This window comes from Macrobrachium nipponense, chromosome 35, assembly GCF_015104395.2.
Source record: "Macrobrachium nipponense isolate FS-2020 chromosome 35, ASM1510439v2, whole genome shotgun sequence".
NCBI classification, from domain to species: domain Eukaryota; kingdom Metazoa; phylum Arthropoda; class Malacostraca; order Decapoda; family Palaemonidae; genus Macrobrachium; species Macrobrachium nipponense.
Window position 1 is genome coordinate 11,640,278 of NC_061096.1, and position 25,455 is coordinate 11,665,732.

A 25,455-nucleotide genomic window follows, 5' to 3' on the forward strand; every position below is an offset into this window, starting at 1 on the left:
GCTTTTGTGATGGTACAGGGATGTCCCAGTGGATAAGAGGGTAGCAGTGGTTTATATTTCCTTCCAATGAGTGCAACCATGAATGGTGTGAGGTATGCTAATGTTTTAGAGAATGAACTGGTTCCTAATAAGGCATTACGTACTAGGTATGTGAGTCTTGTGTACGATGGAGCTCCTTAACCACTGATCACTAGATGCCAGTGAATTATGTAAAGAACATAATATGAAAGCACTCCAGACTTCAAGCTGATTACTGACCCCAACTTTCACCTCTTGGGCTTCCTGTAGCTACATATACCTTTCTCTTTAAAAGCTCATCTGCCTTTGCCGCTCTTTTAATTCGCAGATCAGGGTACTACAGTATCCAGGATGAATTTGTGTATGATAATAAACTATTCTTTTACAATAAAAAATTTGCATAAAAATCCATTAATCATAATTTATAGTGCACTCCTCCATTTCCCCTACTCTTCAGATGAAGGTACTATAAGCACCAAGAATGAGATAATTCCTACTAATTAGCTGAGGTTAGCTGGTACATGCACAGTGGAGTTCCTGCTTCAAATCTGAGTAGTAGTTGTGCATTGGTGTATAATGCACAGGACACGTAATGCTAATTGGATTTAATGGTATCATATTTAAAGGTTCCAATTGCAAACATTTTTTTTATCTTAGGACAGAAAAGAAGTCATTTATTGAAATGCAATTCTCATAAGGGTTTTTATACCTGGAGCGTAGCCTTACCAATTTACCAAGTAAAATGGGTTTACTTTAGATTTTATCATAATCATATTTAATGGATTCTTTTGTAAAATTATTTTTCTTTTATTTCTCACAGAAGCAGTTGTGGATCTTTGTCTCAGTCAACCTCTAGGAACTCCGTTGGCTAACCTAGCAAACAATTGCCAAGACTATGTGATCTGTGAAAATGGAGTGGATGGTAATATTGTTGAAAGGCATTATTCATGCAAGAAAGATTACCTATTCTCTCAAATGCAGAAACGATGTTTGCCTTCTAAAAAGGTTGGTTTTACCTCAATTATTTTCATTTTGTGTTGGAAGACTTCAGGAGTTAATAATGTGATAATAGGTAAAAGCTAGGACAGAATTGGGTGATGTAAAACTCTTGTTTTACAATGTAGTAGTCGAATTATAAGTGGTGTGAAAGTCATAGTTGAGAAAGTTAAACAATTATTCTATGTATATACGTAATGTGGTTATTTATCATGCGCACTTTAGGATATACACCTTAGAAAGCTTTTGTTAGCAGTGAAATAGTTACAAATAGCGAACATCACATAAAAGATTTTTTGTAATGATGTCAGAAATCCATGAAGTGTTTACATGGTTTTCGGGATCTACACAGATTATTGTGTTAAAATGGCATGTACTTAGATAGTCGTGTTGGAGTACCATAATTCTTAGTAAAACTTGGCAGTCTCATGGAATCCTTATCATCTTGATAGAATTGCTTGGAATGGAGTTTCATCCAACAACAACGATAGCTGTGACTTAGGTCATTGTTGGAGGATGTTACCCTCTGAATGAATAATATTTTATCTCCTCAATTTAAGTAACTTTTTCTCTGATAGTCAGTATTCACTTCAACTAGGATAGATCAAGTTAGACATTAGTGTAATGTAGTCAACTTAGACCAAATTATTTTGGGTCCTTAGTTTACAAAGTAACATGAACAATGTAAGTTCATCACTCCTCTCTCCTAATGGTTTATGCTAATTGTTATATGCACTACCTTGAAATTCAGTTACCCTTCCACTTCTTACTTACAGAATTTGGCCTTAATTTGGCATGCATTTATATCTTTAAAAGACAATTTTTTTACCTTTACCTTAGTTAAGTCCTTTCACCTTCTTCCAGTGGATACAGAGCTACATAAACTTGAGTTACACTAAAATTGCCTTGAGAATTAGGAAAGTATTGTTTACTCTTTGTATGTACTACATGTTTGCAGCCCTACTAAGACAGTGGCATTTTTTATTTGAAACAAAATGTTTGAAATCCAAATTTTCATTTAAATTATATTCCACTGATTTATTCACTACTTGCTTAATGTTTAAGCATTGAGGGCAAAGTTATTTTGAATTTCAAAAATGCTTACTTTGTGCAAACTATTTTTACAATTAATTGTTTTTTTAAGAATAATGCTCAAAACTTACATTGTACATTTTTAGAAAGACCTTTGTAAAAATGTTCTGAAATCGTAGATTACCCATTTATACCATTATCTAGAAATTAAATTTTCTATGTTCATCATATCAGCTGCTATCATGAAAATAGAATTAGTAGAGTCTTGAGAGCATGATACTGTTTCTGTTGTCACCTATTATAATACAAATATCACCAGTATTTTGCTATGTTAAAATTAGGAAGTTTGATGATAGTAATTTATCACCTTTAGCATAAACATGTAGAACTCTTTCGTAACAAAACATACTACTATATAATACTTTGTTTAGTATAATGAAGGAGCATATCTATTTTGTAATTTACTCTTGTTACGTAAAAAATTATGTTGTGTGAGGGGAAAATACTAAGTTATATAAAACTTTTACAGGTGAACTGTGTTAAGGAGACGCTCAGCGGGATTCTAGGATTGAATTCACTGAAAACGGGTTTTAGCAAGAAAGGAGTCAGTGGATCGCTTCTGTCTCATAGGCTGAGAAGGGCAGCTCTTCCTCCTTTGATTAATGTTGTGAATGGTGCAGATTTAGATGATACCCATGCACGTAGAGCTTTGCTTAACCTTGCAAATTTGCAAAACTGGACACTTGAAAATGCTCGTGATACAGCTTTCATTGAAGTTTACACTTTAAATACAAAAGATGCTGACTTTCCTAAGAAGGTTCATGTAGAAAACGCCTCACCAAACCGATATGCGTACGTTCATCGCAAAAAGAGGGATGTTGTCAATACTACAACAGGTGAACAAGCCTTGCTTAATGAGCAAACTAAAATAGAAGAACCATTACTTGAAGTTTCTTCAGTATCATCATCATCATCTTCATCTTCATTATCATTGTCTTCATCATCATCATCATCATCCTCTGAACAACAAGTAGACATAAATCCAACTGCTACTTTACCTAACCCCCTGCCCACCATAACTATTCCTCCAGTAACAAACAAACACTCCAAAGATGCTTCATCAAAAGCATTGCTGTCAGAAATTAATTCACCTACTTCAGCCACATTTCACTCTCCAAGTAAAGTAGCTGAAACCTTACCAACAACAACAGTAACAGATGTGCCTCCACGCACAACAGCTACTGTGCCAGTAGCAACTGTTACTGTGACAAGCACAGTGACTGTTGAGTTAGGCCCAACAGAAACTCCAGGTTCTAGCACAGCTCTCCCCTCACTTCCACAGGCTCCTGTTGAATTAACACCTGCACCATTGCCTTTAGATGTTGGTCTCTTTGGAAATACAACTAAATCAGTTGTTCAGCCCACTGTCAATGGCACAACAGAGAATTCTCCCTCTTTAGTAAATTCCACAGCTCCAGTGCAAAGTGTGCTTCCTTCAGAAGATCATAAGGTTCCAGTATCTTCAAATTCCTCTTCTTCTCATCTACCACAGGATCATGTCACCAGTTCACCACCTGTATTAAAAACAACTAATGAAACACAGAACAATGTCTCTGTTACACCTGCTAGTGTTAGTAATGTAACAACAGCAGCAGAAACTTCAACAAATTCAACTTCAGGAACCCCAGTACTACATCTGTTGGCAGAAAATGCTACTTCAGTAGCAGAACATACTACTTCAGTAGCAGAAAATACTACTTCCAGAGCAGAAAATACTACTTCAGTAGCAGAAAATACTACTTCAGTACCATCCACTACAACACATGAAGTTGAGATTACCATTAACGGTACCTCTTCAGAAAATGCAACTGCATCTGTGTCGACTACTGTTACACCTACTACTGGCGAAACTGTATCACCAGTAGCAGGTGTAAATGGATCAACAACAGCAATTCCTACTGAAGGTGTAGCTAAGAATGGAACTGCGACATCGGCAACTCCAGAACCAACTCCTGTAGATCGTCCCATCAAAACAGATAATTTACCAGAAACAAACTTCACATGCAAAGACAAAAAGCTAGAACAGTTTTATCCTGATACTGAAGCTAATTGCAGAGTATTCCATTACTGTTCCCCAGGTTTTGATGATCGACAAATTCTAGATTTGAAATTCTTATGCACTGGTGACACCATGTTTGATGTTAACACCCAGAAATGTGAAAACAATTCAATAGTTACTTGCGGTGAAGAAAGTATTGTTACAACGCAAATTCCCTTAACAACCGTTTCGGCCTCTTTGAATGGTACTTCCACTGTTGAACCTCCCACTACTGAACCTCCAGTTACTGACCCCCCAACTACAGAACCCCCAACTACAGAACCTCCAGTTACTGAGCCTGTCACAACAAACAGTTCAGTTGTACCTGTGACTGAAATGATAACTACAACTGAAGAACGTTTGGAAGAGATTCCTACCAGCACAACCAGTGATATTGAAACTACCACTTCACTTCCTGAAGATATAACGACTGAACTAGGCCCACTCGTGGAAGAAGCTCTTGAGAGTAAAGTGATACAAGTGACTGATAATCCAGAACAACCTACATCTACCAATACCACTACAGGTACCTCTACTACTACCAGTCCTTCCAACACTAATTCTACCACTTTTAATACCACTACTGTTGCCAGTATTTCTAACACTACCACTACAGCTACCAGTAATGATACCACTGTATCTACCCCAACCAGTACTGATACCACTACCACTACCAGTACTACTACTACTGCAGCACCTAATTTCAATGTTACAACACCATCACAAATAAGCTCATCATCTTTCTCTCCACAAGCTTTAAATAATACAAATGTAACAGATAGTGTAATGAACAATAGTACTACTGAAGTTAGCAAAAGTAATACTACTGAAACCCCTCTGTAGATACTGTACTGCCTCGCTTAAAGAACTGAAGGGTATTAAGGCATATGGTATTGATGTTAATACCAGTGTCTCCTACCTGTAGATTTTGCATTAATATATTTGTAAAGATTTGGCGACATCTAAAATGGAGACAGTAGTTACAAACTCAAAGAAATCACAATTTGTTTGTCTGTGATTACTTTTTAATATTTTGAATGGATCTGATTGCTGAAGAATTAGGGTTGACTTAGAGAAACTTAAACAGCATTATTATCTGTACCTTGATAGAAGCATAAAATACCACTGAGTGGTATGTTATTTTTTTTATTGTGCACTTGGTGTCAATGTTGATTTGTATAGTATATTTTTAACTTAAGTCACATATTATTGTTTTATTATTTTTTGTGTTAATTTTTGAAATATGAATAGAAAATCAAGCTCTGTATTTTGTAAAAACTTATGCTTAAATGATTTTTTTTATTACTAACTGTAGGGTTTAGTGATTTCTGTTGGTCTCTTTTTAAGGACAAGGAATCTGAATAGTGGTCAGAATATCATGTAATTGTTGGTATTGTATAAGTTCCTGAAGACTGTAGCTTTACCTTTACTAGAAATCATATGTAAAATCTACAGAATAGACATGCCTGTAACTTGCTTTTTTATATTTATGGGGTCTAGCAATAGTTTTGAGGGATTTTAGGGGGCACTTAAACATTCATTTACACAAGTCAGGATTGCAATGAAGCCAAGGTAATCTTTCAAGTATCATTCCTAAGGCACATTTCAGCCTGTTATATATTCTTCATCTGCCAGGGAACTTTCTCATTAATTTTTCATAATTGTGTGACAGAAGGTACTTGCGTAAGTTATTCCATAGTACATTGTTAGCTTAAAATATCTGGCAGCAATATTTTTCCATCCCCTATGGCACAGATTGCCATGTCCCAATATTTAAAGCCCCTTCTGAAAATAAAGGGTGAGGTGGTAAGATATTTTCATGCTTAACTAGCAGAACACTTTGTGCCAAAACTATTTGGGTCACACTCTAGATTAGTAACTGTTGGCAATTATGTAGTGCTCCGACTCATGAGTTTTCACAGAATTCTGCTGTGTGTGTCACAAGGCAGCTTCTTCAAGTATGACTTAAGCATAAGCAATGTTGTCACTGATATTGTCAGCATTTAATCCAACTGTAGCAGTATAACTCTAGCTTCTAGAGTTAAATGATAAAACCGATTGTTTATAGAGCAGTTCAAGATTTTGTGGGTCAAACACTTACTCATGAGTCAGACCATTAGCTTCTGCCAGACCTGCACAAACATTCCGTCACTGTGATACAATCTTAAGATAGAAAGCGAATAGGTATCATCCAATCTGCATAGATGTGCTTTTACTCTCTTCCTCTTCATTGTATAGAAGATTTTAAATTTTTTCGTATCTTCATCTAATTTATCTCTTTATTCACTTCATGTTTTTCTTCATGTGTCAATTTAGGAAAGCTTTTGGGTTCATTGATTTTTGTTTAGTTTGTAAGTTAAATGTCAACTGGTTATCCTCCACATCACTTGGAACTCTGAAATTTCATGGACATGTATCATTAATGAAAAATGATGTACACTTATTAAAATAAAGATATTAGAGATCTTGCTATGTTTCATAACTTGAACCTATCTGGCTGTTCGGACTGTGACAGGAATGGGTGAATGCTTGTGGAAGTCTAGACATCCAAACGAAGAGGCGAAAATCTCTTCCAAGAAGGACCAGTAGAAAATCTACGATGCTCCCTCTTCTTATAAAATGTCTTCAACTGCGATTTAAGCCAGGAACGACATTCCGGGCAAGGATTAGTAAAGGTACAATAATTAGATTGGCACCTACTGCAAGTCGTATGGGGATCTGTAATGGTAGCACCCAAAAACATGGAACACGGAAATCCTGGAACACCCAGGCACATGCACTGATGAGGCCTAGAAGAATCAGTGGACTCACTCCATGATAAAAAAAACACACGCACACACACACACTGAAATAAAGAAATCACAGGCAAACAAAAATTGGCCTGGGAGGAGAGCAAATGCGACTACTCTCCAAGGCGGTCGAAGAAAGACTAGTGTGTCACGAGGTTCTATGCCTGGTCAGTGGCCAGCTTCCACCTCGTATACACAAGTAACCAGATGCCACAGATTCCTTGCTTTATAATCTTTGTCTTTACAATCTTTGTTTTTAACTGGTTTCCAGCTGGCAGAAGATTATCCTATTGTTAAGACAGGGTTTGTTAGCTATGAAAAATACAAATTGATTAAAAAATTAGCCATATTCCTACAGCTATAAACACTAAACCTTTCATGTATAGAGTATCCTTCTAGCACGTGTGGAACCAGCTGGTATCCAGGTGGGGGGAGAGGGAAAGCCCATTCTCACTCAATACAGTAATTGTTGTTCCCCATATGGGAGTTAGTGCCGTCAGTGTACCAGCATTACTTAAGGTTCTTTGCAGCGTGCATTTGGCCCCTTTTGCTCATTTTCCTGTATCTCCCTTCATATTCTTTCTTCCATTTTGCTTTCTAATGCTCTCCTAACAATTGGTTCATGGTGTAACTGTGAGGTTTTCCTCCTGTTATGCCTTTCTAACTTTATAGTCAATTTCCATATCAGCACTGAATGACATTATAGGCCATTGCTTGGCCTAAATTCTATATTCAATTCAATTCAACCTTTGTTCTTCCAGCCACAATTGAGTTCACACTTTGTTGAGTTTGTGTGTTTTTTTTATATTTTTTTGCTGTCTGGATGGAGAACACACGATCAATGCTGTCGGAAAGGTTTTGATCAACCTTGTGGTCATTTTATGTCTCCAATTGTGGTAGATCCGCATTGTGCATTTCTTGTAAGGGCAAGGTGTGCTTATGCTTCCCAATCCTGAATAAGTGGCCTTCTCCCTAATGGGAAGAAGAGGAAGCCAGCCTATGAAGGATGTTTGTTTAGCAGAAACCCTATGCAGTCCTTCAAGAAACAAACAACTAAAATCTCTACAACAGCTTAAGCATTTCAGTCTTTAGCCGAGCAGCAAGGTGAGAACCAGTATGGTCTCATCCTTCCCGCCAGATTTACCTCTGGAAGTTCTCGCCTCACCCAACCCTATCCCAGCTCCCTCACTGATCCCAGACATCTCTTGAAAGCTGGAAGTTACTGCCAAGAATGTCGCACCTCTCCTTCACCATCATCCTCATGCAGTTCATACCCTGAAATGTTACTTTTAAATAGGATGAACCTCAAATCAGAGTGCAAGCACCTGTATGTGTGTATGTCAAGTACACAAATGTCTGTGGCGAGCTGTCACTGATCCCTGCCATAAACGATGGAAATCTATGGAAAGTCACATCCCAACCAGACACAGATGCCACAGTGGCTCGTGCACATCCTACTAATGTACACTACGGTCTGCCCACAACCTGAAAACATTAGAGGCTTAGGTATTCTCGCCTTTTGATCAGACTACCTTCACCTCAACCTACTATGAATGGGTGTAAACCACCCATTGCAACCCTACTGAAAGTTGAAACTATGTAAATATAATAAAAAAATATTTGTACACTTACCATACTTGTCTTTATCTGCCTCTGATAGGTTTTCGAAGTTTGGGTCGAGCTAGATGCACACCTCTCCAGCATTCTGTGGTGCGTGTTCTGGATTTATAATCTTCACGTGATGTCCCACACAGCTGGTCTTTCTTGAACAAGTGATATCAGTAGCTCTGTATCAATTTCAGCCTCCATACCTGATATAAAAGATTAACGCAAAGTAATCTCTTTGAAGTCACACAGGCTACTGAATGAGTTTCCTACGGCGAAGTGCGCAGACCCATGACGTGTGAAGACATGCATTGGATACAGTACCCCTAGCACTAACGTGCGGTGGCGAGCCTGCAGAGCACCTGCGCTGCAATTTCCCCCACGCACGGGCGATCGCCCGCGGCAGGTCACACCCGTGCCGTGTGGAAGACTATATTGAAAACATCAATAATTAGTTTAAGCAGGTCCGTGCTTAAGCAGTGATGTGGGCAGCGCCCACGCTGTGTGAAAGGGACCTAAGGGATATTGCCCATAAGTCCTTAGAACATTAGTGTTTGGACCTGGGTTAGAGGTTGACATGTCAATAAGTATAGTAACTATTAGTGGCAACCATCCAGGTATCTCAAGTTCCATTCGATTATGATTACTTCAGCTAGTGCTGTTTCTGAAGGAAGAGGTGGAAAGTTCACTGAGCTAATCCTTCTCCCTCAACACCATTTCGCAAATACTTGTGCCAAAATACAAGCTGGACCAGGATAAGCACTTGCGACATTATAAACTCGTTCCACAAGTCGAGAATGGTATCCCTTATCATGAGGCAGGGTAAACCCTTTATCGAAACCCATTAATTTATATTATACATGAGGGAAGGCCAATAGTCGCCAGTTCCCCACCTTTATGTTCTTTACCATTAATCCGATATAGGTAAATACGGTCTGTAACATGTACAGCAGGGGTCAAAGAAGCACCACCCTGCCCTCTAAGGTTGTGCCAGTGAGCTGCATCTGTTCTGTTACTTGGTCTGGTGGCACTCTGTTCCATCCAAAAAGTTCCTCAGCCCTACCTGTGGGTGCTGCTTCCCTCCTAAGCAGTGCCTCTATATATGAAGGATAGTATATGTGTATCACTGTAAGAGTAAATGCCAGTTTTTAAAGGTAATTTGTATTTTTCCTACGTATACACACTATGGCCTTTCATATTGAAGGTAACATAACTTGCCCACCCTAGTTCGTTTTTCTCATCAGTTTTCTTACCAATTATTGGCTGGTACCCCAACAAGTTTGTCAGTGGGGCTAAAATGGGCATCACTCACCTCCCCATCTCCACATGGGTAACACTGTTGGCTGGCCATTACACAGCTGCCATTCCAGCACATGCATGGAAGGATATTCCATATGAAAGGCTCAGTTGTATATCTAGGAAAAATACAAATTACTTAAAAAATTGTCATTTCAATAACAGTAACATAAGAACATCAGGAAGGCACTTTATAGTTTTAATTTTAACAAATTACATAGAAATATAGGAATTTTTTACAAAAAATAATAAAGGATATAGCCATTCCTTTCTTACAACTATTTATTAAAAGATTAACACTCTGGCTTTACAAATGAAAACAACAAAGTATAGACTTGGAGTATCAAAATTGTAAAAAAATTATTCATAAATATACTGTAATATTTTTGTCTTACTCTTATCAATCACATAAAAATTGAGCAGTGACTGAGTCTGCTATACATGACAGAAAGCAAATATTTTAAAGAGAATTGCTTTTGCTAAGTTCACAAATATTGCATATGATTCGAAGGTAAACGTGAGCCACTGGTAAAGTATAATAAATTATAATATACTGAATTTTTTCTACATGTTCTGATTTTGATAGAAAAATATATTACAAGTAAACAAAAAATATCCATAGTACAAATAAAAATCATATGCCATAACTTGAAGAAAAAAAAAACTTGGTGTTTGGTAAATTCCTCAGTAATGAAAACTAATTCAACAATCTTGAGCCTCGAATCAATACAACTTTTATTCTCTTGGCTACAAACAATTTCCTTAGCTACAAACAATGAATGCTTAAAAATCTAAAGAAAAAAAGGTTCTATAACCTTTTTTACCTGTGACTTCATTGTCTTCAGTGTATGAGCTACCTTAATAATTAACAGCTATAAGGTATGATAGCTGAGTTTATGATGTTAGCAATATTCTACATAACAGGCAGCTTTGTAAACAATGAAGTTACTGGCTATGAAATTTCTGATATTAACAGTTATGTATATATTACACATTAAAATGCTATAAAGTTATTATTCACTTAAATTGTGGATATGTTTTTTGGGTACTCCTATCTTCTTGTGCACCCACAGTTATGAAAACCATAGTATTTTAGCCTATAATAATATATAACACTTTATACAAGCAAGTTTACATATCCACAGTTACACAACTTTTATAATGTCCAACATCTTGTCACAATAAATAACTACCTAAAATTATTATAAACCAGTTTAATATGGCATCAATGACTGTAATGGTTACTTTTTAATATTACCGTACATAGAATTAGACCCTTAAGTGATAGTCATGTCTCTACAAAATAAATACTTAATTGCAGATGGATAATTGGGTTTCAACAACAAAAATTGTTGCAATTGCAGATGGATGATTAGTTTACCTTTCTTTGCAGATATCTCTCTTCAAAAATATTTACAAATACTATGGTACTGTCAGCATCATTAAAAGCCAATATAAAGTTTAATTTTGTTTTACAGAAACTTACTTTCTACTATTCAAAAAAACAACATATGACTTCAGTTTTTCCTTGCATTTATCATCATCTTGCTTCTGAATCAGTATATCTATGACTTACTATAACAATTTCATAGTAATTTGAGCTGTGCTAAAATTATTCATCCTCTGCACAAAATATCAACACATCGCAAACTGCAGCATATCTTACTATATACTAAGTACATAGCCACCTACAACTGTTTAATTATCAATTAACAGTAAAGTGTGAATACCCAGTTCTGTGTTGTAGGCTATGAATTTTTTTACTGGCTACAGCTGCTTCTAGACCTTTCCAAGTGAACTGATAAAACATCAGCAACTTTAGAGAGGAGCTGAACAAGAGTAAGACCTAAATCCTTCTACTCCTCTTCAGGGACTTTGCTTAACTCTCCACAATCTCAATTTTTCATCAGCAAAAATGTGCTAATCTGAAAGGGAACTGTTCATTGCTTGAGCTTTCAAAATATATTTCTTTGTAATGACTACAACACTGATTATCCCTTGTACATAGATACCTTTTCATTTTTATTGTCCTATTATGGTTCAGTACCTATTTTTGTGTAATTTTTTATGCACCTCTCTCTTCTGTGATAAAAACTCATGTCTTCAGAAGGCTTGTTAGTCTATAAATAACTAATAAAGTCCAGAACTAAATGATTTGAAACTGCTAACATTATTTTTATTTATTTCCCTATCATAGTCAAGTTGGTAAAATTCAACTTTTCATTATGAATCAACGAGTCTAGAAATCCAGTTTATGTGAAAACCTTAAAATAAGCAGATGAACATGGAGTTTACTGACAGCAATTTTCATACAATTCACTATGATAGTTAATTTAGCTTTTCCTATTCACTTGTAATTGACAAATATACCTATACTTTTTAGTCAGAATCTTTTTATTGCTTAGTAAGTTGTATTCAACAACAGTCTGCCACAGGCCCACTCTTTACAACCATCATGTAAGATAAGAATCTATGTCACATTATAAGAAAAAAATAATGAAAATCACAATCATACGGATATCTACATTGCAGATTCACAGATGAACCCTGCAAAATGCATGGAAGCACCTCAAAGCTTTGCAAGAGGGCTAATAGTATATTTATTTGAGAGGGAAGTGAAATATGTACATAACAACCTTCTATATTTGTTTCTACCTGGAAAGCGTAACATCCTTCGGATTATCTCCTCTTGACTGCGCTCCATTAGTTCTTTGCTCTATCGTGATATACTGACGAATTAGTCGTGAAATCTCATGAGCCTGATCAGTTTGTATCTGAGTAATCCTCTGCTGCATGAGGTTACCACACTTCATGTCAAGGAATAAATTGTCTCCATTTTTCACCTTTCTTGTACTTAATATTTCTGGTAAACTATATTTGATCAGTGTCTCCTGTAAACAGACAAAATCATCATATTAAAGTGCTAAACAATCAAGATAAAGCAAAAAAATCATAGTTTTAAAAATATATAAAAAAAACATTTAGGCATTAGCAGTTCCAAAGTATATGCTGCATAAATACAAACAAGAATTCCTGAATTATTCAATATTTTGTATTGACCCATAATTATATAAGCTTTGAATTACATCCAAAATTTAAAGAATTCCTTATGTGCTATAAATACTTGATGCTAGATGACAACAGGTACCCAGCTGCAGGTTAACGCAGTAACATAAGGGGAAAAAAATAGTACACAGGCTCATTGGAGCAACACTTAAAAATATAAACTGTTTCTATGTTTGTCATTAGTTAGAAACAGAGAATACAGTAAACTTTCATCTAAGTAGTTTTAATTTTGTTTCCCCCAATCACATTACATACTGCCATAAAATGATAGAAAATCAAAGTATGGTGATACTACACTATATAATCTTACAATTTAATAAAAAGAAAAGTGATTATCAAGGCAAATTTCCATTCACTTTACATTACAAAACGTATACCTATTCTACTACGTACAGTATCTCCTCTTAGCAAAAGCCTTTTTTTCTAATGCTTGTAAACTACAGTTTTAAATTAGTCAACTGCCTCCACTACTTGCAGTATACTATAATGATGTACGTATTTAATTTTATTTTCCAAATAGTTTTTTCTCTTTGTCATAGAAATAATTCACTGTATTGTTCTCTTTAGAGTAAAAACTCAGAAAGGCAAGTTGACTGTGTTAGATATGTACTGACAAATAGATCAAATCAGCTCACTGACCCATTCTAACGAACTTGAGGTCGGTAAGGTCATAAATTACAAAATTAATGTTGTAGTTTTAAATTTAACAAAAAAAATTCCCACCATCTAAGCTTATTCCAAATGCGTCATAGCAATCCACCAGTAATAACTTCAATAAGGATGCAACATTCAAGTCATTAAGACATTTATTTGCTGTTGGGAAGATTAATTTTTCTCACTTTTATATCCTAAAACGTGTGATACTATAGTTAATTGGTATATACTACTAACTTTTAAAAATGACACTGACCATCCTAAATAAAGAAAATTACCATTTGCGGGTATTCCTTGTCTGCTGGACTATTATTACAGAAATAATTCTGTGGTATCTCCCATCATAAGGGAAATTTGTTTCACAAGTAGTCACTATAAATGATCCATTTAGCCCCAACTCTTTCTACCATTGGCAATGGATAAAGATGGGAGAAAGTATGGATACTCCTGACACAAAAGTACTGGGAGGATCCTTGATTGTATATCTTACAGTGCTGCAAGGCTGTTTGTTACTAAACTCATCTTATAAACAACTGCCTGAATCCCTTTAAATTCTATTAATGAATCTTTTCATGCTGATAAAAGACAATTACGTAAAGCTCCATCTACTAAAAAAAATAACAACTAAATCTAGTTCACAACAAGACTTATCCAAGTCACATTTCAACTTAAAAACACTTCATATAATGAAAAATAATATTGTCTCATACAAATAAAGAGTTTCTAGAGATTTATTTAAGCTAACTAGAAGCAAGAAAATTGCTCTGAATTAAGTTATTACAGCAAAATAAAGTTACCTCTGTCTTTAGCTGATTTTTCAGAGCCAAAATATTGATCGCTTTGTTTGTACTTTATAATATACATAGTAATATGAGACTACAGGCAGTCCCCGGTTATCGGCGGGGGTTCCGTTCCCAGGGGTGTGTCGATAAATGAAAACCGCCATTAACCGAAATTCGGTGATTTATGGTGCCATAATGGCACTGATAACTGGTTATTGGCGCCATAAGCACCCTTATGGCTCGCCTTAAGCATCCTTATGGCACCATAAGCACCCTTATGGCGCACCATAAGATGCCTTATGGCGCACCATAGAACCCTTATGGCGCACCATAGAACCCTTATGGCGATAACTGGAACTCGTCCCGTTATGGTGCCATAAATTGCAGATTTAATGGCACTAGACAAGCTCCATAAAACCGGATCACCGATAACTGGGGACTGCCTTACATACAGTATTATTGGACACAGTGAGGTAAAGCATAACTTTTTAAAAGGCAAGGAAAAGAGGCACATTTGTTATGTCTGTATTTTATGAGGGTCTCACAGCTATTCTGCCAATAACCAGACAATGATGCTGTAAACCCTAAGGAGGGAAAACCCCAGTTACGAATATATTGGACAAGCCCCATAAAACCAAATCACCGATAACTGATCCCACAGATAACTGGTGGCTGCCTGTATTGTCAAGCCTCCAGGTAGAGAATCCTAGGATATATCAAGTCCTGTTGTCCCTTCTGAAATTTTCTCTCCTGGTCATGGCCTGCCTTCCAAAGTTTTGGAGGTATGGGAGTCCTTCAACACAAAGCCTTTGGTAATAAATGTTCTCTGCTATGATGACTGCCTGCAGAGCCTGCTGTTCTGTTCCTAGACTTAAGTCTCTAACCCTGCTGTCCATTCCTACTGTCTTGACTGACTGCTTTGAGTCTTACCGCTTCAACACTGTCATTGCTTACCTCTGATACCAAGGCCTAGCACATCTTTGCTCAGGCAGGAAGGGACAGGTTTCCATCATGCCTCGGTTCATACTGGAATTTTTAAATGGTCCCTACAGTCAGATTTCTGAAGATTCTATGGCGGGTGTGGGGGTCATCTTTACTGGATCTATTCACTGTGTCCTTGAATGCCAGATTACTAATTTGTACATTGTTTTCTACAACCAGACCAAGTTGATCGGGCTGTAACTACCAAGCTCCAAACTTGGGATTGGCTCAGTATCTTACAGCTGTGCTGTTCAGACTGAAACTGGTCCTCAACAAGTTTTGAATGTCAGCAAACATCCAGATGATACTCATTGCTCCTTGGCAGCAACAGGAATGGTTCCGAGACCTTCTGGACTCATCCAGGTCTCTTCCTACTTCCACCAGTTTTGCAGTCACTCATATTCCCTACATCTGCATGTGTGTGCTCACCAACAATTGTCTCTGAGATACTGGCTTTTCAATGGTCCATGAAGAATCTATCCCAGGTCCTCTTACCACTGCCCTTTACCAAGGAGTGGTAAGTAATCCCTTGTTGGCAAATTTTCTTCATACCATAATGTGTCAGTCTCTCTCAAGCATGATTTAAGACTTTGGAAAATATGGAAAAATTCCCTACTATACTTTTGTAATTTTTGCAGATCTATGTTGTTCAGCTTTACCAGACCCTGTCATAACCCACTAGGCCTAGAGGATGCTTCAATTTGAATTTGGCTTTACAGACAGTTTCTTCATTGTTTTGGCATCCTTTAAGTGTATCAGTAAGTGTCATTCCCATGTGTGAAGTATCTCAATTAGGCCATTAGTCTTCAGTAAGATGCTCGCTTGCCTCAGCATTTGATGCCAAGATTAAATTTTCCAATAAAAATTGATCACTCTTCGATTCCTTTCCCATCCCTCCATTACTTTCAACTTCTGAGACTTCTCTTCCGAGTTCAGTGAGAGCCCTCAAGTCTGATATCCAGTAAAAAGATGGCGGTTGAAACCAAAGACTGGGTAGGCTCAATTTGTGAAACAATGGTGCATGTGCAGTGAGGTTTCTTCTTTCAAATTACTTAAGATGGTATGACTGGATGCATTCTGGATAGAATAAAGCTATTTATGACCAAAGTGGCTGTATAAAATTTTTAAAATTAACTTTTAAAAATTTTTATGTGCCAACAGCAGGAACTTAACTAATTATAGGTAACCTTTAAAAAAATGGAAATATCCCATAAGCAAAACTTACATGAGTCAATAGATGGAGGAAGTGAACACCATTCTTATTCAGAGCAAGGATGTGATCAACACTTTCATTAGGTTCTGTTACTCTCTTCACAGCAAAGAAAGACGATCCAAACAGAGGCCACGATTGAAGAATATCTGTAAGGTATTAAATTAGTTAATCAAATGCAAAATAAATTTAATAATGAACATCAATGTAAGGTCACATATTGCTAAAATTATTTCATACCAGTTTTCCAACACTATATATTCATGCATCAAAGAGTTTGCTTAACCAAAGATGTATGTAATACACTTTAATTTATGTTAAGAGAGAGTTATATGCCACAATATTCTTTGCTAATGGTAAGTGTGATGTACATTGGTAGAAAAAGCAAAACCAATGACATTAATATTGTATTACTTTTGAAGTTTACAACTTTTTTTATCCATGTTTAAAAGTTTCAAATAATCACATAACAGCTCTTCACAAGATATCATTTCATAAAAACACAAGCTATCACTTGGCAAAAATCTAAAACCCTAAAATAATTTAAGATTCTCAAGATCTAAACTCTTTTTTTTGTGTTATTTTGATCTGCCATGAGGCAACAGTAAAATTAACCATTTCATTCATACATAGCTTAATGCCCACTAGAGTATTTGGGAGTTACAGGAATAATAGTACCTTATACGATGCAAGATTAATAAAAAAAAATAAACAAAGCTGTTCTTTTTATTGGCTTCCTACATAAAGTGGCTGTGCTGAGTAATGAAAGACTTCAAATGGTAATTTATTACAGGGTCTATGAAGAGTTTTTTCATACTAAGAAGAGCAAATTTTTATAAACTTTAGTTAAGAATCTAATAAAATATCACTTTCTTTTAGAGATTTAGCTTCATGAAGAATCATTCAAATAGATGACTTGAAACTCATGACAAATTTCTTACAACTTTCGTAGAGGAGAGAATTACATATGTAAAGCCCATGATGTCAGCTTCTAGGCATGAATAAATTTCAATATGCCAATCAAATCTTAATTTGCATTCAGATTTATATGAATTAACAACTGCCATTAGCTTTCATATACACTTGCTACATACAAATATAAATAAATTTCTTTTTATGCTACCCATAACTTTGAGTTCATTATCTTACTAATGAAGACCTACAAAGCTGGTGCACTGCTAGATGCTAAATGAAAATTTATGAGAAGTTTCACACTTAAATTTATGATACAAGAGAGGACGTTATTTTGCTTATAACTTTCAGCCTTTTCATCTAATATACCAGCTGCCATGACCTTTGATGTTATGTTCAAAATTTAGAAAGTTTGCTAATGTTTTTGTGGAAGGACACAATTTTACATTCCACTGCCAGTAACGGGCATCATAATGGTTTCCTTCCAAGATTTCAAAAAAGTTACGAATGAATTTTAATATAAAATGCCCAACAAATAGAAAATTCAACTTAACAACCATGAATTAAGGTTCTATTTTATTAAAACATGGAGAAATAAAAGATGCAGATATGTCTTCAGAAACCTTAAACTAACGATTCTCATTGGAACAGATTTTCTTTTAAATACCACGCACAGTATATCAATTATGTGAGAAGCACAGGGCATGGGAGAATAAGAAAGTAAGCCCAAGATGTTTAGAGAGAAAAATATATTTCTTACATACTCCTCTATCTGCAACGCAATTAATGTCTGTATTCAAAGTGAATATGTTACATTTCTGAACAAGAAACACAAACTATATAAAATTGGAATGTTTTACTACACTTGTGACCCATACACTGAGTGAAAACTTCATGAGGCTCTGTCCCAAAGTCAAAAACAAGTTTGAGACATAGCAGGCTACCTAAGTCTGAGCAGTTTTTTTGCCAAGGCATGAACCTCTAAAGATACTTTCTTGGAACACGACTCTGTTATTTTGAGACACACAAAGATAAATTAAACTGTTTTATCAATAAAAAATTGATTTCATATAAGTATTCCCTTTCAGACAAAATTAATAATTTTAGTACTACTTAACAATAGCTTAAAAATTTTGTAGCTTGGGGATGACAGACTGCAATGTAGTGTTGTGGCAGCCTAGATAATAGCAGTTTCACTTGCGAGTACAAATCCTTTAAGGAGTAGTATTATAATCTACAACAATTTGCAAAAGAGTAAGAAAAAAATAATAGCCTTCTGCAAGAAGTTTACAAGGAATACAACTAAGTACGTATACCTAAAAATAAAAAAATAAAAAATAGAATTAAAATATTTACCTAAAACCTGAGCCTTTGCCTGAAGACTTGTTAAGGGGGCAACTTCAACCCAAGCTTGCTGGACCATGTTTACCCACTGTGGAGGCTTTACATCACGTACAGTTAAAGCAGGTTTTGGAAGAAGATATTTCACTTCTTTCATAGTTGGCATGTTATCCAAATCTGCTGCACGGTGAAGAAGAGCTGCTACTTTTGCAATATCATACTACAAAAGAAAAAAAGACAATATGAAAATAAAAGTCACACATTTTGTTTATGACATTCACACACATGCATTGCGCTTGACGGCAATTACACCATGCAATATTTACACATTTAAGCTGCTCAAAAATGTAATACATTTACATCTCCCAACTAAAGCAAACCATTACTAAAAATGTAAATTAATTAATTCATAATTCTTTATAGTACATTCAAAGTATTTCACTATGGCTAGTAATATCAAATTTGTTTACTTACTGGCCATAAACTAAATACAATAAAGGGATTTTGAAGTAGGAAAAATCTATTTCTGGGCGAGGAAGCCGTGTCGCTCCGTGAAATACGTCCCCTTTAGCACTATTTCTGGTAAAATATTGCTATAATACCAGAGAACTGCTAAATTGGACATGTCAGAACTCTCTGACTCGCTCACCTATATAAAAGGTGTCGGTATAAACCTGGGGCGAGTGTTAAACACTACCACAGCAACCCCTCCAATTAGCCTTTTCCTCATCAAAAGCCCCTAAATACGGGGAGCTGACCCATAGGTCACACCCTGCTACCCCGTTGAAGGCGTCTGTGACGTCATACTTTTCGATAGCCGCCTTGCGTTTGCACGCTCGTTTAAAGTTGTCTGTTATTTAATCATATTTTGTGTTTTAATTTCATTATGGATCGTCAATCTGCCTCTTCACCCAAGTTAAGTATACTGGTTCTGCATTTGACAATATTTAGGGAGTGAATTTGTTTTGACATGCATACTTTCCCTGTAATTATTAAATTTTCAATAAAAAAAGGTTTGACATTATGATACTGCTATTTAATTCTCAAGAATAATGAATCTGAGCTAGATGTGTACCTTTGGTAAGAATTAGTGTTATTAGGTAGTGTGAATTTTCAAAGTATACAGGCTTCAGCAGTGTTACAGTGAAGGGAACTGTTATTATAAATTACAGTGGGTCACCTCTATATCGCTTATCAGCAATCGTTGTTTCAGTTAATATATTGCGGAAAATGAACTAATTTGCAATTTTTTTATAGAGCAATATTCACTTAGCAGTCCCCGGTTATCAGTGGGGGTTCCGTTCTTGGTGAATAATGGTTATATGAGGCGTGTAGTACGAAAGTTGTCTGACCCTCAAAAAAACAATTTGACAGTAAGCCAAAAAATTCAAAAAGGGGGGTTAAATAAAAAATTCAACCATAACTAAAAAAAAAAAAAAATTTATTAAAAACTCAATGGCATGAAAGATCTAGTCTGAACATTTAATTTGATGTATAATAGCGATTCATTGCACCACTTTAATTGGTAGTAATTAATCACTTTGACCGCTAATTACTCAAAACTAACGTTGGGCAGGTTAGACCACTTTTGCACATGTACCATAATACTTTCTATATATTTGGTAGTACATAATCAGTAATTAATTTTGACTGCTAATTACTCAAAACTAACGTCGGGTGGGTTAGACCACTTTCGCACTACATGCCTTACAAAGGAAGTCCCCAGTTATCAGTGGACTTGGTTTTATGAGGCATGTCTAGCACCATAAAATTGGCGATTTAGTTATCAGCCGTATATTCGTAGATATGTATTGTACAAGATGTACTAACAGTTGTTATATCGTTCTACAAACTATCCACATATTTAAACTTTACTATAATGCCAGTAGGATGCCCTAAAGGCAATAACTTGCAAAGCTTCAAGATAAACCATCCAATGGTTAACATCATTTAAATGTTAATATATTTTAAAAATAAATCTTATATGGCATGAAATAAAGATATATGGTTTCATCTGCTGAAAGAATTTTAATTTTATATTCAATGCTTTTGTAGATATTAGCATTTGAATAGTATCTGGTTGCACTGTGCCACGCTGCCAGAAATGCAATAGTAATTAAAACATTTAAATGTGAATTTACGATGTTTTAAAAATAAATCTTATATGGGATGAAATTTAAATTTGTAAGGTTTTATCTGTAAAAAGAAATTTCTTTTATATTCAGTGCTTTTGGAAATATTAGCATTTAAATAGCATTAGGGACTACGTAATGCAATAATTAAAACAACTTAAATGTGAATTTATGACTTTTAAAATAAATCTTATATGGGGTGAAATTTAAAGATGTAAGGTTTTATCTGCCACAAGAATTTTTCTTTTATCTTCAATACTTTGGAGATATTAGCATTTGAATGGCATAAGGGCTGCCAAAACAAGCCCTTTTCAAGTAAGACTTTGCTTCGCTTGTAATCATTCAAAATCATCTTACAAAACAAAGTATCAATAACATGCATAGTTGTGCCGTACACGATGCCCTTACCATCACACAGTTCTCTGCTAAGAATTAGTGTAGTGTTTTGCTATTGCAGTTATATCATCATTCATTCATCAGACTGCACTGGTAAATCATCACCATCTTCAATCAACATAGATCATTGGTTAAGTAGCGAGTCAGACGCTTCTGACATGTCCAATTTAGCAGTTCTCTGGTATTATAGCAATATTTTACTAGAAATAGTGCTAAAGCAGACATATTTCACTGGGCGACACGGCTTCCTCGCCCAGAAATAGATTTTTCCTACGTCAAAATCCCTTTTATAAGCCTTTTTAGAGGGGGATACCAATGCGGATTTTTACTTAATGCAGGTGGTTGTGGTCCCTATCCCTTGCGATTACCAGGGACCTACTGTATTTTCTATTGCTCTACCCTAATAATTTTTTCCTTGTTAAATTATTGTTCTTCACATCTTTATTACTGTGAGTATTGACTTATGAAAGTTATTGTTATCACTGTTAATTGTGTTGGCTGATAATGGTCAGATTACTAAAACTACAAAAAGTCTAAGAAAATGTGTTAGAAATAATAATATAGTGTTAACAGTTTGGTGAGAAACCCAGGTTAGTGAAATTTTCACATAAAAGAATTCTTAATCTACTAGAGCCAAAGAGCCCTGTTCAAATATGGCATAAACATTTATAATAATTATTTTTTTTGAGTTTTCTAGTGCCTCTATAATATCAAATTGTGTCCTTTGAAAAGATTTAGAATTAAAAATTAGAATGTATGACCTAGATTTTTTTTTCTTTGTCTGTGCCTGGCCAGATAAGAACACAAAGATGGACAGACAGAGAGCAATCATTCTTTCCCCATCAACTTTGAAAGCCAGGATAAAATGGTCAATATACATACTATAAATAAAAAACTTGTGGCTGAGTTGGGCAAATTTTGCATGCTTGATTTGCTGTATTAAAAATTTCTTTTCTTCATTGTCAAAATACACAAACAGGAAAGTTGAGATAATTTTACAAGAATTTCTAATTTCCTCATTTGTTTATCCAAAATTGTAAAGTATATACTACATCAATCTATGGAGAAAATTCTTTAAGCAGTAAACAAACTGGAAACAAAACTCTGCCTGCAATTTTTTTTATCATTTGGTCTAAGTACAGTACAGTATTTAGAGGTACAATACCCAATCTTTTTACTCTCTCTCTCAAGTCCACTAAAATAGAACAAAAATAATATTGCAGTTTTTGTTTATTCCTTCCTGAATTACCAATACACTTACAGGATACACAATCTCCTCTACAGGAAAAAAATGAGTGCATTAATAGTACTTTATTTTGCTTTGGTGGGATGGGGTACTGATTTTGTTACAAAAATCTATTGTTTAACCTTTAAAAAATTATCAATCTACAGTGAATATTTCTTCTCATTTCTTTAAAATGCTTTTCTTTCTAGTAGTCAAGCAGAGGATAGGTTAAAGGTTTGGGCCTTCATGCTGCTGAATACCATTAATGGCAATGGCTCAGCTTTCATTTTTTAAAAATTACTCTTAGAGTTGAGATAACGAACTAAAAGAAATTCTTTCATGTATAACTGAGAAAGAAAGGAGGTTTTTGGCTGGGAAGGAGGTATAGAGTTTTAAAATAACTTTTAAGATTACCACCTTTAAGTGATATTAAAGATTACATTTTCCAGTAAATCTTCCAAAATCTCATGTACTATAAGCAATTTCACTCTAGCTTTAAGATTAACAACTATTACTGGCAATAACTTTTAATACTAAAGGATATCATCTAACTTTAAAAATATAATTTCTATGACCTTCCATAGCTGTCAAAACTGTGTTGTGCTTTACTCATTTTTCTAAAAATATCATACTGCCTACTCCTGTATGTGATACCTTCAGCACTATAGAAAGAAAATCACCTTTAAAAAATGTATAACTTACTAATCTAATGACCAAGTCTTTTCTGATTTTTTGTTGTCTAATGTTTCTTGCTCTATTAGCTTTTATTATAAAATTCATGTTAATAGATTCAAACAATTTCTATCAACTTAAGCAGTCAGGTAAGAGCTTGCTAAGAAAACATTCAAGAGTAACCAAGTTAGCAAAAAGTAAAAATATGCAACTTGGCAATTGCTCTACAAGCGCATAACCATTTGAAAACAGGATTACATTTACATACATCTCATTACATATACCATTTGTTTAATCATGCATATTGCTAACCTTTAGTATGCACTAACTTGCCATTTTCTTAAATCTTTCACATGAAAATAAAATATGTACTGTCACTGACTATTGCCGACTTTATTATTATTTAGTTCTTCTATCTTCAGTGTTTGCTTATTGACTTGTCAGCTTATCTATTATTCCTTCTTATAAACTGAGTGATGCATGATGAAAGTGACAAAAACTGAGGTGAAAAGGGATAAACTTAAAATTTGGAATATGATCCACAAGATCACCTGTGGCCTAAATGTCTTAGTGGAGTGGCCTTGAAAGAAAAGCGAGACTTGAAAGAAAAGCAAGAAAAAAGAATCATAATTTACATACTACTTAACACCAGAGTCAAAACATCAATGCTATGTATATGTATGTATTACACAGTTAAAGGGTAACGATTTAAGTATATTTTTAAAAAACTGCAAAAAATAATGAGAGGCCTATATATTGCAAAGATTCTGAGCCTAACAAGGGCAAATAAAGCAACCACAGTACTATTCCTCAATTCCTGGAACACTAAATACATTCTGCAAAATGAAAAGATAAGTATAATATGGTGTTTTGCTTCTGTATCCTAATAAACATAACCTCTTCGCTACTTATGTACGCAACTACAGTACTTACAATGATCTCTTGTTGCAGCTGTTCCCCTGGTGTCACCAACAGCAAACCTTCAAGATAATCTGGTGCAATCTGATTGAAAACCACTTCATAATATAGGGCATTATCTGAACGCAAGGGGTAATACCATACACTTCGGCAAAATATCAAATAAAACACCTGTGGAGTAAAAAAGTGAAAGAAATTATAAGTATAATCCATGCACGAATATTTTTTTTAGTAAAACAGTTAAACCATTATTTCATGTCTAGCTAAAGATTTACTTATATCACTATAAAATAAAAGAAAAATCTCATATACTTTAAGTGAAACCAATTACAAAATGCTATCACTGTGATAACTCATTTCATACCTGCTGATTCTTATGTAATTCTGTTGTAACATCTAATATATACTCCTCCCTTGCTAATGGCATTGTAAATGTATCACCTTCAACAATGCAATAAAGACTGTATTCCTCTTGTTCATGTGGCGATCTCACGCTAATAAGCTGGCACATTTCCTCTATGATGTCCTGGAAGAGAATTACACACCTTTAAGGATCTACCAAAAATTTTTCATTAACCCTCAAGGGATGGGCTAAATATACTATATATACTATTTAAGCACACCCCCCAACCAGGCAAACTGACGGTTGGCCAATTTAAGAAAAAAAACACATCACTGGAAAGAGGAAGATATGCAAATGCACATAGTGTAAGAAAAGAATTCAAAACATTTTTCTGTACCTTCCATGAGAAGTTGAAAATGAATATTTACGGTCCTGTGCAGGGTCTCCCTCCTAATACACTCGTAAATTTTACCAAGTTATAGGTATGTTTCTTCTATTAACTAATTTTATATATTCTTTAATCATAATTACAGCTCACACAATATCATAATAGATAAGAACTGAATTGCTCCTGTACACAATCATATTCCTTCATGATGTAATGCATCTAGTGTTTTTTTAATGTTTCTACTTGTGGGAAAATTTTTAATAAAAATTGGTAAATGACCTCTTATTTCTGTAGAGTGAGGTTTTTGCACAATACTGTGCCTCCATGCTGTATCATATGCTTTTTTATTTATAAAAAAAAATATTGCCACTGTTAATTTTTTCTGATTAATTCCATTTTTGATATGATCATCTAGACAGGTTAGTAGATCAAGTGAGTTATTGATCCTAATTGTGTTGGTATTAGAACTGAAGTTTTTGTTATGACCTATATTAGTAATGTACTGACCTGGACAGATTACTTGAATCTTTCCCAGGTTTGTTTATTGGGATAATGATAACAAGTTTCCATTTATCTGGAAAAACACTTTTCATTCAGATGG

At 35.0% G+C, this 25,455-nt stretch overlaps 2 protein-coding genes across 7 annotated transcripts in view; one reads left to right on the forward strand and one right to left on the reverse strand.

The window, feature by feature from the left end:
- The window catches only part of LOC135208420 (mucin-5AC-like), a 673,035-nt gene extending 666,424 nt beyond the window's left edge, over positions 1-6,611 (forward strand). The window contains exons 10-11 of the mRNA XM_064240572.1: positions 839-1,023; positions 2,576-6,611. Of these exons, the coding sequence (XP_064096642.1) occupies positions 839-1,023; positions 2,576-4,987 (2,597 nt within the window). The 3' untranslated portion in view covers positions 4,988-6,611. The remainder of the gene's footprint in view (positions 1-838; positions 1,024-2,575) is intronic.
- A 3,487-nt stretch (positions 6,612-10,098) lies between these two features.
- The window catches only part of LOC135208419 (unconventional myosin-XV-like), a 263,067-nt gene continuing 247,710 nt past the window's right edge, over positions 10,099-25,455 (reverse strand). For all 6 annotated transcript variants that reach the window (XM_064240571.1, XM_064240568.1, XM_064240569.1 and 3 more), the window contains 5 exons: positions 24,488-24,649; positions 24,139-24,294; positions 18,796-19,000; positions 16,543-16,676; positions 10,099-12,725 (listed from right to left, as the gene is read on the reverse strand). In XM_064240571.1, coding sequence (XP_064096641.1) covers positions 12,486-12,725; positions 16,543-16,676; positions 18,796-19,000; positions 24,139-24,294; positions 24,488-24,649 — 897 coding nt within the window. In that variant the 3' untranslated portion in view covers positions 10,099-12,485. The remainder of the gene's footprint in view (positions 12,726-16,542; positions 16,677-18,795; positions 19,001-24,138; positions 24,295-24,487; positions 24,650-25,455) is intronic.